Source organism: Macaca fascicularis, chromosome 5, assembly GCF_037993035.2.
Source record: "Macaca fascicularis isolate 582-1 chromosome 5, T2T-MFA8v1.1".
In the NCBI taxonomy this organism is placed as follows: domain Eukaryota; kingdom Metazoa; phylum Chordata; class Mammalia; order Primates; family Cercopithecidae; genus Macaca; species Macaca fascicularis.
In genome coordinates this window covers 162,158,655-162,174,865 of record NC_088379.1, presented here as the reverse complement: position 1 = coordinate 162,174,865, position 16,211 = coordinate 162,158,655, and the positions used below count along the sequence as shown (strand labels likewise).

At 38.1% G+C, this 16,211-nt stretch overlaps 1 protein-coding gene across 6 annotated transcripts in view; it reads right to left on the bottom strand.

Moving 5' to 3' along the window:
* The window catches only part of GRIA2 (glutamate ionotropic receptor AMPA type subunit 2), a 147,165-nt gene extending 133,748 nt beyond the window's left edge, over positions 1 to 13,417 (bottom strand). For 4 of the 6 annotated variants that reach the window (XR_006698353.3, XM_045392990.2, XM_005556163.4 and 1 more), the window contains exons 1-2: positions 12,921 to 13,326; positions 12,245 to 12,385 (exon numbers count right to left, since the gene is read on the bottom strand). Coding sequence is in view for 5 of the 6 variants with exons in the window: in XM_045392990.2 (XP_045248925.1) it covers positions 12,245 to 12,385; positions 12,921 to 13,008 (229 nt within the window). In the remaining variant the exon portion in view is untranslated. The other 2 variants (XM_074040673.1, XM_065545642.2) reach the window with 1 other exon arrangement.
* Positions 13,418 to 16,211: the final 2,794 nt, after the last annotated feature.

Sequence of the window (16,211 nt, the reverse complement as noted above, 5' to 3'; positions counted from 1 at the left end):
TGAACTTGTGTGTGCTCTGAAATATAAAGATGAGGATTTTATGGTCCTTCCCTCCAAAGAATAAACTATATACAGAGCTTCCTCGTACCCCCTTCTGAATTGTTGCCTGTGTTCTCAAAATTTCCTTTCTATATGTAAATTAGCAATAATAGCGTCAACTAGTAAAAACTAAAAACCTGGTAAAAAATATAAAAGTAAAATTATAAATAATAAAAGTGCTTGACAATTATAAAGTCAAAATTCTCCCACTTCATGCATAGATTAAAATCAAGATAGAAATTTCTAAATTTCTCACAAACAGCAGATAACACATGAATAAAGATAAAAATCACGACATGATTTGAAATGTACTTCTCAAGAAAACGTAGCAAAGCACATACACCCCTATAGAGATCTCCACTTCCAGACCTTTCTCTGCCAGACTTGCAATGATGAGAGATGCTTCATTCCCACGCTGTAGAAATGTGGGAGCTATTTCTGTGCTACCTGGATGAGTGAACACAGGCAGCCCCTTAAATATATGTAATTCATAATAGCTTACATAAAGCCCAAAAGGAATATGTTCTCAATATTCCAAATTAGCATCACTAAAGTGTGTATGACAATATTTTGAAATATATAGGCCTAACTAATTATTGCATATGTTATGGTCCTTATTTTTCAGAATAAAACTACTCACTGTGTTCCATATTTGAGTCTTAAATTGTCCTTTGAATAACTTTTGAATAGTTAGCCTCAATGACAAAAAATTACATATCATTTGAGAATTATTATTAAATATTCTTCCAAGACACACTAATACTTTTAAAACATATGTAGAATTGTTAAAAATAATTTAAATCCAAAACATTTTTATTTTTAAAACACTAAAAATATTTTAAATGATTTTTAAAATATCTTCTACTTAGGTGTTAAGGAAATAGAAACATAATACAAGTATAATATAAACTGAAAGACAAACCTTTCTCTGTTCTACTAAGATGAGCCCCGTCAGTACCAAAACAGAGATAGAGACCAATGGAACAGAACAGAGCCCTCAGAAATAATGCCACACGTCTACAACCATCACAACCATCTGATCTTTGACAAACCTGACAAAAACAAGAAATAGGGAAGGTGCTGGGAAAATTGGCTAGCCATATGTAGAGGGCTGAAACTGGATCCCTTCCTTACACCTTGTGCAAAAATTAATTCAAGATGGATTAAAAACTTAAACGTTAGACCTAAAACCATAAAAACCCTGGAAGGAAACCTAGGCAATACCATTCAGGACATAGGCATAGGCAAGGACTTCATGTCTAAAACACCAAAAGCAATGGCAATGGGAGCCAGAGTTGACAAATGGGATCTAGTTGAACTGAGGTGTTTCTGCACAGCAAGGGAGACTACCATCAGAGTGAACAGGCAGCCTACAGAATGGGAGAAAATTTTTGCAATCTACTCATCTGACAAAGGGCTAATATCCAGAATCTACAAAGAGCTCGAACAGACTTCCAAGAAAAAAACAACCCCATCAAAAAGTGGGTGAAGGATATGAACAGACATTTCTCAAAAGAAGATATTTATGCAGCCAACAGACACATGAAAAAATGCTCATCATCACTGGCCATCAGAGAAATGCAAATCAAAACCACAAGGAGATACCATCTCACACCAGTTAGAATGATAATCATTAAAAAGTCAGGAAACAACAGGTGCTGGAGAAGATGTAGAGAAACAGGAACACTTTTACACTGTTGGTGGGAATGTAAACTAGTTCAATCATTGTGGAAGACACTGTGGCGATTCCTCAAGGATCTAGAACCAGAAATACCATTTGACCCAGCCATCCCATTACTGGGTATATACCCAAAGGATTATAAATCATGCTGCTATAAAGACAATTGCACACATACGTTTATTGCGGCACTATTCACAATAGCAAAGACTTGGAACCAACCCAAATGTCCCTTAATGATAGACTGGATTAAGAAAATGTGGCACATATACACCATGGAATACTACACAGCCATGAAAAAGGATGAGTTCATGTCCTTTGTAGGGGCATGGATGAAGGTGGAAAACATCATTCTCAGCAAACTATCGCAAGGACAAAAAAAAAACAAACACCGCATGTTCTCACTCATAGGTGGGAATTGAACGATGAGAACACTTGGACACCGGAAGGGGAACATCACACACCAGGGCCTGTCGTGGGGTGGGGGGAGGGGGAGAGATAGCATTAGGAGATATACCTAATGTAAATGACGAGTTAATGGGCGCAGCGCACCAATATGGCACATGTATACATACGTAACAAACCTGCACGTTGTGTACCCTAGAACTTAAGGTATCAAAAAAAAAAAAAAAAAGAGTTGCTACATTTCAAGTACCTCAAGCAAGATACAAGGTTTACTATGACACATTCTATGCTCCCTATAAAATTCACAGTCTAGTAGTACATTCCATATTGTATATTTTTACCTATAAAATTTTTCAAACCTTTTCCGTCAGTATTTTACCTCATAATTTTCAAGGATGGCTCTTTTTGCCAGCCCAGAATAACAAAGTGCTTTAAGTTTGTGTTTTTGCCTCAGAGAAAAGCATATTGTTAGCCGAGGATGGTTGCTCATGCCTGTAATCTCAGTGCTTTGGGAGGCCAAGGTGACAGGATCACTTAAGGCCAAGAGTTCAAGAGTAGACCAGTCAACATGGCTAGAACCCCTCTGCAAAAATTAAAAATAAAATTGCAGCCAGGCATGGTGGCTCATGCCTGTAATCCCAGTACTTTGGGAGGCTGAGGTGGGTGGATTGCCTGAGATCAGGAATTCGCGACCAACCTAGACAACACGGTGAAACCCCATCTCTACTAAAATACAAAAAGTAGCAGGGCGTCGCGGCGTGCGCCTGTAGTCGCAGCTACTGTGGAGGCTGAGGCAGGAGAATTGCTTGAATCCGGAGGCAGAGGTTGCAGTGGGCCGAGATTGCACCACTGCACTCCATCTTGGGTGACAGAGCGAGACTCCATTTCAGAAAAATAAAAATAAAAAATAAAATAAAAATAGCTTGGTGTGGTGGCATGGTCCTGTAATCCCAGCTACTTGGGAGGCTGAGGCAGGAGAATTGCATGAGCCCAGGAGCTCAAGGCTGCAGCAAGCTGTGATAGTTCTACCGCACTCCAGCCTGGGGGACAGAGTGAGACCCGTTCTCTAAGAAATAAAACAAAATAAAATAAAAGGAAAAAAATCAAAACCAAGTGTATAGTGCCTCCTTTCTTTCATGTCTCCGTCTAGAAATAATAACTACCTTCCATTATTTGATAAAATTAAAATTATTATAAGAATTCACTGTTCTATAGTAGCTCAAGGTTAATATAGAAGACTGACCACAGACATGCAAACTAAGCAAACGTCAAATCAAAAAGATGCTTAAACAAACAACAAAAAAGGAAGAACAGAAGCAGGAAGGGATGGAAGGAGGGAGGGAGGGAGGGAGGGAGGAAGGAAGGAAGGAAGGAGGAAGGAAGGAAGGAAGGAAGGAAGGAAGGAAGGAAGGAAGGAAGGAAGGAAGGAAGGAAGGAAGGAAGGAATTTCGAGTTCCAAATTCTTACCACCCTCTCAAGTACAACAAGTTATGCTGCCTCTTAGTTTTTCCCTTTTTCTCCACAGCTTCCCCTCCATCACTTTTAAGAAATACAGTAATTTCGATCTACAATAAGGAAAAAATATTTTCCCTTACCCTGGAACTATTTCTTTGAACATGCCCACTCTATCCTTTTATTCATGCACAAAAAATAATATATATATAAACAAATTGTTGACATATTCTTAGTGCAATATCTTGAATACTGATGCTAGAGAAATTGTAAAATGAATGCTAAGTCTGAAACAGAATGGTATTTTAATATAGAGAATTTTAGCTGCGAAGGGTTTATGAGCTGAGGAAACTTTTCTCATATCAAGTTATTTAACTTGAGTTTCCATTAAATTTATGCTGAAGTTAGACATTAATTTAGGTCATATTCTATTCTTATAGGGATAAAGAATCAGGTAATATTCCACTGTTTTAATAAGCATAGAATATACTTAGTTTACATAAACACATTTCAGTCATTTCTATCAGTAAGTTGGGTACTTAGGAAGATTAGACTAAAAATATTTACATTGCAGGAGTACCTTCTCAGATTCACTGAAATTCACCAGCGTGAAAGTATTAGAGGACTACAACAAGTAAATATCATAGTATTTATAATGTAAAATCAATTTTACATGAAGGGTACATAAACTTCATAGAAATAAAATGCCCTGTTGAAAGTATTTTAGAAGAACTAAAATTTAAGCCATTTCACAATTCAACCAAGTTTGTGTTTATATTTGAAATACTGAAACAATCAGGAAAAATGTAAGTATTAACATAACCATAAATACATAAAATTATAAAGTAAAATTCTGAAGACCAATCCAAATAGTAAAACTATAAACATTACATATGTCATTTGTTTGAGAAATAAGGATACAAAAATGTATACAATCTAAGAAGCTGGCTACTCATCAATTCCCTTTCTATAAGGAATCTGGTAGCTCCTAAATTTATTTGTTCTGTTCAGCCAAAGATACCGATAAATTTCAAGACTCTATTGTGTTTTTTTGAGACAAGTTTTTACCCTGTCACCCAGGCTGGTGTAGTATCAAGCACTTCGGATGATTTTCCCAGTAACAAGATAATGTGTGAAAAATTGAACATGTAATAACAAGGTGTTTCACCCAAGAAAATTATCCACAGAATGAAAATAAGACAAAACAAAATTATTAGAAAACAAACCCTAAACATAGACTGCAGGCCCCCCCCAAAAAAAGAAAAAATAAGGATATGAATACAAAATAATTTCACAAATTAATGCAAATAGAGCAACTGGTCCACAAAGAGAAACTATGTCCAGAAACTTCTCTTCCCAGATATCATCTAAAAAGTAAAAATAATACTTTTGTGATTCTGTACATTTTAAAAATTAATTAAAGGAATTAATATAGAAGATTGTAGTATAAAATATCCTGGTTAGGGGCAGGGAGGGCGTTACTAAAACAATTCTAAATCCATTCAAGGAATATGTATGGTCACATCTTTGGAACATCTAAAACCAAAATTGAAGCTTGGCAGACCCATAACAGTCAGGGGCCTTATAAGGGCATCTCCTGTTCTACCCACTTGTAACAAGATTTTTGTTTTTGGGGTTTTTTTGGTGTGTTTTTTTTGGGGGGTGGAGGGGTGGGTGCAGGGGAGCGTTCTTTTTTCTTTCTTTCTTTTTTTTTCTTTTTTGAGACGGAATCTCAACGTCTTCAAGGCTGCAGTACAGTGGTGTGATCTCGGCTCACTGCAACCTCTGCCTCCTGGTTTCAACCTATCCTACTTCCTCAGCCTCCTGAGTAGCTGAGACTACAGATGCGTGCCACCACGCCCGGCTACTTTTTGTATTTTTAGTAGAGACAGAATTTCACCATGTTGACCAGGCTGGTCTTGAACTCCTGACCTCAGGTGATCCACCTCAGCCACCCAAAGTGCTGGGATTACAGGCATGAGCCACTGCGCCCAGCTGCAACATGGTTTTTGCATCATCCTAAGAGTTAGCATTTATAAATCCTCTTCAAAGTATATATTGTACATATATTCAGCATATCATTTTAACATACATCAATATCACTTTAGAGATAAAAATAACAACTTTGAAAATATCTAGGTTGTAGATGAAAGTGAAAAATATATTACACCTCTGTCTAAATAGGAATCAAGGAAGGTACAAAGTAACTTGTGTATTCTGAAATCCAAATGTACAGCAAATGCAAATTCTAACTTTAAAAATTATAATTTATGATAAGAACATCTACTGTAAAATTAAATGTGTTGAATAGGTAAATAATTATTAGGTGAGTCAATGCACTAGAAACAGAGCTAGACTTCGTGAAGAACACACAGTTAACAGCGACAAGGGCCTGTCTTCAACAAAGGCCACATTTTACATTCTCCTTGTCAATTTTAAAATGTTTTCATTCTGTAAGTTAAAATTATCAAAGATGACAAAATACTTTAAAATTGAATAGCACTGAAATAAAATAGGTGTTAGACATCTTATGAATGGCATTGTAAGAATTACATTCCTTCTTTTTCCAAACTAGAAAAACCTGATTTGATAAACATGTTGATGTTTGAACATTTTCAAATCCTGTGTGATTTTCTAATTTTCACATTGAATTCAACAACTTATTTTCCTGTTGTACTGAGGAGACACAGTCATACAAGAGATTTGGCAATTCTATAGATCATTGGAGAAAACCTGAGAAATTTTTACTTAAAATCATCATCATCATAAAAAAGCAAACACTTAATGGAATCTGGGGTATTGTCAGTACAATCTACTGTAAAAAGAAAGGAAATATAATCCACCCAGCTGCCATTAACATTTCAATCAAATATTTACATCATATACATGATTTTAGCTCTGAATGAATGCACTGTTCTCACTTAAAAAAATTGTTTAAAAACAGTTCTGTATCTCAATTTAGACTTTATTTCTTGTAATAGCATTTGCTCTGCAGATTAAGTACTTCTATTGACTTTTTCATAAAAAGGGAGGAGGAGGAAGAGAGGAAAAACACATATTCTCTGAAAACTCGATTATACAGCAACATACTGAAATAACTCAAAAACAACTGCTCTTTTTTAGCCTTCCTTAACATTTTCAAGGTTCTAAGAAGTTTGAAAGTTTGCTAAGTGATATTGGAAGAGATTATGAGAAAATTTGAGATCTGGGCATGAATCAGCAGTCACTTGTCATAACGTCTCAGTACAACGTCCCTAGCACTTTAAAGACGATGTGAAATGAAAATGCCCCATCCTTCTTCAGCCAGCAGGTTGAAGTTTGTAAGACTTTCAAACAGAAATAGCATAGCGTAAGAATAAATTCTTACTAATTTAAGCTTCTATAGCTTCATAAGGTAATTTTGATTTCAATACTTAGTGGCTCTCATCTCAAAATAGAATATTTCAACCAATGCCATTCTTTGATTTCTATTTAATACACACTCAGTATGAAATTTTAACTGCAAATACTTCAATAACAGATTAATTATTCTGACATACAAAGAGGCATTTCCTCAAAATCTCCAATTGAATATAACTGAATATTTACACCACCAGCTTTTACAGTATTGTGTCCTGGCACGTGTTCATGGTTTTCTTCATAACATGAATTCTCATCATTGCTTAAGAAAGTCCAACTTGAGTCTAGTTTATGAAAGTTTTGCATATATTAAAGTCTGTAACTCTAGGTGTTAGTAAATACCTCAACAAACATGACGAAACAGGCTAGTGTAGCCAATCTGTAACTACTTACACTCTATAACTATAAATACATACACACAGAAGTCCATTCATCCAAGTGCAATAAAGGCTTAGCAACCATCAATTAATTTTGTGAAGACAGATACAAAATCTCAGTAATTTGTGACTAAAGTTTAATGACAGTAAATACAGCTCGAAAAGGATAGCTGGGGAATTGAGATTAAAAATGTTAAAAAAAAATAATTTTAGAATCTTCCAAGAGCATTTACAATCTATTCTGTTTCTAACAGTCTTTATCTTCTAAAACACAAAATATACAGCAATCTATTTTTAAAAGGCAATGAAAGTTATTTTTAAGATAGCATTTTGAATAATTTCTTCCAATTAGATGTCATTTTTTTCAGTTTATCTAAATAAATTTGTTTACAATGTTTTAAAAGGCATTCCGTGTGCGCAACAGTTTTATGAAACAGCAATATTTTCTCCAACATCTCCATCTGCTGGCTTAGAGAAAAAGTAGATTTTTATTTGCTGTTTCCTCCAATTTAATATTTTTATAATTTATTTTGGTGTATGGAATTGAAATATAAAATTATTAAATTATCTTTAACTAGACTAATAACCATTTGTAAAATTCAGTCATCAAAAGAAATAGAAAGGGAAGGTTTTACGGAGTAAATTCAATATTTAATACTTTTAATTTTCAAGCTCTGTAGAATCAAGTACTCATGTTTATAGCCCTTTTACACAGTTTCATTTTAAGTAAGCTTTAGTACCTAGCAGGGCATCAAAGTTTACTAAAATCTTTTACAATGTAAAAATATTTTCCTAAAATTTGCTATTGATTTTGTTAGTTAACTACATACAATATGTGGTGTATATATATTAATGTGAAAGTTACTACTTTCACAAAAAGGCAGATTTTTTTTAGTTGCTGTTTTAAACTGCTTGTGTTTAAGAACTACTGGAATACCCTCATACCCTCATACTAAAGCTCCTAGACAAGACCACAGCTACCAATGCACACTGAAGGCATGAAGGCCTACAAGGTTTTGAAAGCTATTCAAAAGAGCCTAGAGGGAAAAGGCTAGAAAAAAAAAATGTTAACATGAAGAAAAGCAGTCATTTATTCTCTGACACCTTGAAGGCACTCACTAAATATTTATTGAATGAATGGTTGGATTCCTGGAACCCATCGCTGATTTCAACTGCTGAACACATCAGGTACTAATCTCAGGGTTTTTTTTTTTCTGGTTTTATGCTTTGTATTTTTCATAATGAAGGCTTATGTTTGAACAACCTTCAGGAAAAAAAAATCTTAGTACTCTTTTCAGCTAAGAAGACAGGAAGGGAGGAAAGGAAAAATGAGTGAGAGAAGAGAGGAAAAGAAAAAGGGAATGATGGAGAAAAAATGAAAGAAACTGAAAATCTGTCTTACTGCCTCAGGTACCCATGGAAACAAATGGAACAAAATAGGTACTTTCATTATCCCACTGTGATTGTGAAAGGGAAGGATGTGGGAGCTCAGTAAGACACACACAGTCATTTTACCCAGTTCAGAATAGAATGACTTCATTTTCTTTGTATAACCTTAACCCATTCAGTGAATCTCCCTTGGTCCTTATATCAACATCAACTTCTACATTTCCAAATAATTTCCTCCATCTCAGGAATAAAATTACATTAGTAAACTAATAACTTTTCCCTTTTGAAATTATATTACTAAGGTATAAAAATCCACTTTTTAATATGTAAATTTAGCTCTGTGGGATTTTTATGATTGGAAGGGCAAGCTATTTCAAGAGCATTGCATGATGATATCTATCATCTAATAATGTCATTCGCAAAATTCCTGAGATTTCTAGAGGAAATGGGAAAAAGATGTTTAGATCTTAGCTGTCAATGTATTTAATGCTGTTGCTTCCACTTTATAAAGGAAAGAATCACAGACTTCCCTGAATAAAAAGGCAATAAAACAAAGGATAAGCATTGGAGAAAAACCTTAAGCAGGATTTAAACGATCAAGACCCATCTTGACAAATTTGACACTGGAGATTTTCATCCATTTCTTGACTTTGTGATTGCAGTTTACATAAGCATCTCTCCCTTTCCCTCTCTCTCATTCTGTGTCAAAAGAGTTAAACTAATTTTATGTTTTCTATTGTCCATAGTACAAAAACAAACAAACAAACAAAAAAGGATACAAATTCTCTATTTCATTTTGCAATCTCTAAATTTTGAAATGTCTCAGAGAATAAAGAAATGGAGTCACAAACAAGTTAAGTGATTTGCCCAATGAGTTAATGTCAGCTCCAGAAATTTCTGTCCAATGAGCCTCTCTTCTATCACAGTACCCCCCTAGTTCTTTTTAGCAATCAGTAGGATTACTTATAACATGAAAGCTGCAAATGTCATGATTTTGAATTCCCATGTTGTCATCTTCAAAATGTGTTCAGTTCCTGAAAATAGTTTGTTTTACTATCCTACTATAATAATCCGTGCAGGGGTAATTTTAGGCTCTGGAATTTGAACATATTTATTTTAGCTTCACTTCCTGAGGAGGGGAAAAAACTGTGCAAATGAAGACTTGATTATTCCAGCTCCTCAGAACTGTAGACAAATTAAATTGCGTGGTAATTTTTTAAAAGAAATCCACAAGTTGATTACATGAATGTGTTCACTCTGCAAATGTATGAATTTACATATGTGTTTAATATATATATATATATATACACACATATTCTGGCTATATATTTTATTTCGGAAAAATTTATATTAAAAAATTCAAAAATGTTAAGAATGAGTATCTAAACCTAATAACCTAAACTAACCACAGTCTTTTATCTTTACAAAGCCCCAATACAGTAGTTTAGCATTTGTTGAAATCAAGGAATATTCATTGTGTCAATGGACATATGTTATTTTTTCAGAAAGTTCTCATCATTTTCACCAATGAGTGAACTTGCCAATCACTGACTGTTTTCAAAAAGTATAGCTGTCAATACTTTCACTTCACATTTAAAACCTATGTCCTTCCTATACCCACAGTCGTTCCTTAGGATTCATTACTTTTCAAAGCATTTTCACGTGTAAGTATACAATTATATACAGTTAGATACTCAGAACAGTTGCATGATAAACTTATAATTCAGGAAAAATTGGAACTTACTGATATCAAATGAATAGTCTAAATCTGTTAGGTAAATAGGTCAAATATAGAAGCCTTCAAATTTTAATTAAGTCAATTTCTTTGTATGTCATGTACTAAAATTTTCTGAGATATTCTATTACGGGCGTTTTTCAAAGCTGCAAATCCACTTCAATTCTCCTCTTCTCTCTCTGGTTCTGTACCCCTATACCCGCTCTTCTTTCTTTTCTCACTTGCTGTCAACATTTGAAGAAAATATATAGCAGTGAAACCTTCTTAAATAGATCCATTATAAACAATTAAATCCCAAATTACCACACAATGCCCCTATTCTATCAGTCTAAGAAAATTATTTCTTCATTAGTCTGGGTGACAGTAGTTGCAAGAGTTGATGATGGGCCCGATATGATAGTCCAGCTAAATCATGGAATATATGACTAAAGCTTAAAATGGGGAGGAGGGATGGCAACCAGTTGTTTGTGTGACGTGGGAAAGCTGCAGTTGGGCTTTTCCTGTGGTAATTTTCCCCAAGCTCCCTAGCCAAAGTGGGAAGTGAGCCATCCGCAAATCTCCCCCAAATTGTTATCTATGAAATAAAGACTTCGAACATTAGGACAGGAAAGAATCACCTCAGGGCGGGCGGCAGGAAATGATGGCAGCTGCTGGGAAGAGGGCAGGAAGGCACAGTGGCTGCGACTGCCTGCCCAAGCCTGCGCTGGGGAGCGAGCGAGGGGACCGGGCCCTCTGGCCTCCCCACCAATCCTTTTAGATCCCTAATTGTTTGGTTTCTAGTACTTTATTTGAATCCATCACAGAGCTTTCCAGAGAGTCCCTGAGCACTGCGTGGAGGGAGAGGGCTATTATGAAGCACTGCAAAGACTAAAATGGCTGATCGGCGACTTCTTCAGATTTTCAAACTCGGCAGGATCCCACAGCTTTCCAGTCCTTTTCCCCCGGCTGCCTCTGCTGGGGCCCAGCTACCTGAGAACAAAGCGCGCCCGGCTGGCAAGCTGACCGCGGCGCCGCTGGCGGCCTCGCCCCTTCCAACTTAAGCGGAAGCGCAACTGAGCAGGAGAAATTGACTGCGCTCCCCCTTGCCACCGCCTCCCCGCCCCACCCCCACGCCACCCGGCGGGCCTGGGCCTGCGTCAGCCCCGCTCCTCGCCCCTCGGGTGGGCCTTATGTAACAGCCCCGATCCCAACTCCAGAACCATTTCAACAACTTGTCCCAAAGAGGAGAACGTGGGGCTCGCGAGGGCGGTAGGGTGAGCCCAGCCGGGACTGCAGATCTAAACTGGGGGCCACGAGGGCGAGCTGCAGCTGCTGGGGCAGGAGGTCACCGGGCTCCAGCAGTCCCCCGTGGGATTTGTCCAACAGCCCGACTGCGCGCCTTGGGGAACGTGTTCTCTGTGGGCAGGGTGCCAACAGGCGCGCGATGGGGAGCGAGGTGGGAGGGCTTCTCCTGAAGCACTCAAGATGAGCGAAAACCCCTTGAACCCAAGAAAGCCGCCCTCCCTGACTCCAACCCTCACCCCAGCTCCCTAATGCGCACACTCTTCAAGTCCTTTCCCTCTCTCTTCAGCCCCCTCCAGCCAGCGGGGGTCCCCGAGATTACAGCCACCTTCTCTCTACACCGTCACACGCACGCGCGTGTGCAGTCACTCACACCCACACACTGACACACAGAAACGCACACACCACCCCAGAAACGCACACACACACACTCACACTCGCTAGCCTTCCGCGTGCAGCAGCAGAAAGGCATGAATATTCATTACTTACAAGCATTGGTGACTGCGAAGCTGTTTGCCACCTCCAAATTGTCGATGTGAGGTGTCAGTCTGAACTCCGAAGTGGAAAACTGAACCATCCCTACCCGAAATGCACTGTATTCTTGATCGGCGCCCCTAGGAAATAGCCCCCCTGCAAAGAACAAACAGCAAGCAAGAGAACAGTGTCAGTGCCCGGGAGGGAAAGGAGGGGCGCGCGCTAGCGCCCAACAGTCCAAGAGTCTCTTATTCACGCTAATGGGCCGAATAAACACATCTACAGACTCGGACAGCGGGGGTGGAATATCCAAAAGGTAGCCAAGAGGTCAAGACCCAGATGAGAGTCTGAAGACGAGGTAGGTGGCCAGAAACCTTCGCCTTTCCATGTAATCACAAGCTTTGTATTCAGACCCCAAGAAAATCTGAGCAAACTGGAAAATGTCGCTAAGGCAGAATTAATAAAATTTGGGGATCTGAAATGAGAGGACCTTTTCTTCTATTGTATCAAAGCCATACTCATTTCCTTTTGCTTCATCCTAAGAAAAACATGTATATTTTAGGTAGTTTAAATCTGGAATGCAGTCAAGGTATGACATAAGTCTACATGACATGAATTAATTTGTACACTGTGAACAAAGATTACCACCAAATTATGCACAATTCAAAAGCATAGCACAAAGGGTACCTACCTATCTGTATGCTGTTAGAAGAGACACCAAAAATCAGTCCCCATAAAATCGGAGAAAGGAGGACAGAAATATGCATAATCTTTTGCATTTCCAAGAAAAGTAGAGCATCCACAATATACCCCTTTTTTTTTTTTCCTTTTCCTCCTCTTCCTTCTTTGGCTGTTTTCCTCTGCAAATTAGATCCTCTGCATTTTGAGACAGCAATTTAGCACCAAGCTGCTAAAACCTGAAGTGGAGGCAGAAGAATCCCTATTTCCCAGGTCCTGCTGGTGGCTGCTGATGCCCTGCGCCCTGTCCCCGCTCTAGAAGTCCGGAGGACTGGCTGAATGCAGTTTTCAGCGGAGCTGCCGCTGTGGTCCCAGTGTCTCGGAATATTCAGCACCCTCCCATGCACTCACACACACTCACCCTCTCTCGCGCTCTCTTCTCCCTCTCTCCTCTCTCACTCACGCGCGCGCGCGCACACACACACACACATACACACACGCACACACACAGGCAAGTCACAGAGAGGGGCAGGCAGTCCCAGGCGCGCGTGCGCGACTCGAGGCAGGCGGCGGGCGCGCGCGCCCCCTCCCCCGCACGGCGCCCGGCACCCCGCACCGCCGTGGACGCGTCGCATGCGCGGCGCTGAGAAAGCACAGCTCGGGGCCCATAGCCGCTCTCCTTCCGCGAGACCTCGGGTCTACCCGGCTGTAGCGCCCACAGCTCGCCTCTGCCTTTCAGCACCGAGGACAGCGCGTCGCTCCCCGCCCGGAGCTACCTTTGTGCGGCTATTGCAGTTGTTGCGGAGATGCTCCAACCTGGACCAAATGCAGCAAAGCTGATTTCCGGCTGCTTTATAGAAGCCGAATTGCTCATTGTTGGCGGCGAAGCGTCCTCTCACCAGGCCCTGCTGTCTTACGTTAAAAATAATTTTGATTTTTATCTTCCATCTCCTGTGAAAACCCATTTAGCAATAGAGAAGCCCTGTCATCCACCTCACCTGACCCAACCGAAAGCAAACAAGCAAGCAAAGCACCGTGGAGGAAATATTCCAAAATTGTGTAGTTGGGCTTCATGGGATGTAGCCAGGATCCGGGGAGAACCCCAAGTTCTATCTTTAAATGCTAAAGCCGCACAGGAGATCAAGATGGAATCTTTTAAATATTTTGCATGAAAATCCCATCTTTAGAGTATTTTCCATTGGGCTGTGATGCTGACTCGCCTAGTCACAGAGCGCACGGGTCTTTCTCGCAGCTTACACTGCAATCCCTCCCGTTGTAGAGTCATGTAGACTTCGTTTCCTAGAAGCCCTTGCTTTATACAGATTGAAAGCAAGAGACTCTGGTTTAACGAAAGGCTATTAGAGGAAAGTGATTAGAAGATGAAGCTAGTCTAGAAAGGCCGCAAAGATGCAGATATTTTTCCCAGAGACTTACTTAGAAATCTGTTTCCCCATCGCGTTTTGACCCTGGGTTTCCAAAAATCACTGCCTAAAGAAAGTAAGCTACCTCGCCGCACTGAACACGCGGGCCACTGGGAAAGAAAGATGAGGTTAGATATTAAAAGTTTGAGGGAAGAGAATTGATGGGGAGATAGACGACTGGACTTCCTGTGTGAAATTTATGCTCTTCACGGTACTTTCCAAGCCCATTCCTGGGAACCTGCTCTGACAATTCCCTCTGCGGACTCAGAAAAGCCCCACCAAGTTCTATGTCTTTAGTGGTTTAAACAAATAAAGAAGGATTGAGAGCAAGGAACTATTTCCAGGAAGAGGGAAATTGGAGCTTACAGTACTAAAAAGAGAACTGCTAGTATTCCAAAATGCCATGAGTCTATCAGGCTGCCTTCTTGTGCTTGCAGCTTCATTGCTGACTGCGTTATCTTATGCTTGCTTCTTAATCACATTGGCCTCAATTTTCCCATTTTCAAAATGATGATGAGCAAAGTGGCTTCTATGGCTCTTTGATCCTATATTGCTGTCATTTCAAATTATGACCTTTCCCTCTTTTTGATATAGTCCTAAACCATGAAGTGAGAATAGCTTTAATGTATTATTAAGCTTATAAACTATAGGCTAAAATATCTCTTAATTTTACCCCTTAGAATTTATTAGTATAAGTACTCCACACTATATATAAAGCAGGTCTTCTAAATAAAAATGCATTTAACCTTTAAAACATTAATAATAAAAATAACATAAAATTAATTAAAATTACAATAAATCAATAAAAAATAAAATGAGATATGACTTACATATATTCACAATTGTAACATAAAAAATAAATAAATCATACATTATTTGTGATGTGAGGCATAAAAAATGATTGGAAATTATTCCCTATTTAAAATTGTTAATGTAAAAGCACTAATAACAGAACAGAGCAAAATTTAAAATACCTCTGTAGTTATTTTCTTTTTTTTTCTCGATTCACTTGTTTCCACAGGAAAACTTTAATTTCATAGAAAGTAACTTAGAATTAAAGAGAGTGAGGACAGAGAGACGTGAAGCTTGAATATGAAAAAATGTGATGTTTAAAATGTGAGTTGAGGTAAATTGAATTTTTAAAAATAAGAATGTTTTAAAACTATTTTCATCTTAACCTATTTCAAAGTCAAGGGCAGATGTGAACTCAAAATTGACTGAGTTACATTCTATAAAAAACAAATGCTGTAAAAATAACAATTTGCTGAATCATAGAGTATAGTAACTAACATGTAAGAGCTCAAGAAAAATATTACTGTCTAGTGGCCAATTACAATTTATATATAAGATGGAAATAAAAATTTTAGCAAACGTGACTTGTAATTCAACTGCTAGTCTATGTACCTGTGTTCACAAGGTAGTTATGTATAGACCTTTCACGTATTTGAAAACTTATTTCCTATATCAGTGTAATTTTATTAATATGATCACTCATGAGACTTTTTCAAATTTCTTATAATGTTTTAATAGCATGTATGTTTCAAGTACAGAATCCTGTCAATATAAGGGTAATAAATTTAAATTGACTACAGTAAATGGTTATTTATACAAATACATGGAAAAATACTGGAATTTATTTTTTGAATGTACACAGCTCTATTTTTTCATGTAGCAACTACCTATTTCAAGAATATGTATCTCAAATTGATCACTAATCAATTTTGAAAATTTCACAACAACTAATCTACATTTGACTAGAATAGTGTGCTACAAGAAACAGAGTTTGCTATTTTCTGCCCTCTACTGTTCGATTTTGGCAATTATGTAAAACTTTATTGCTTCTGCTGCAAGAATTGTAAGTTACAGTAAAAAATAAAAGAAAT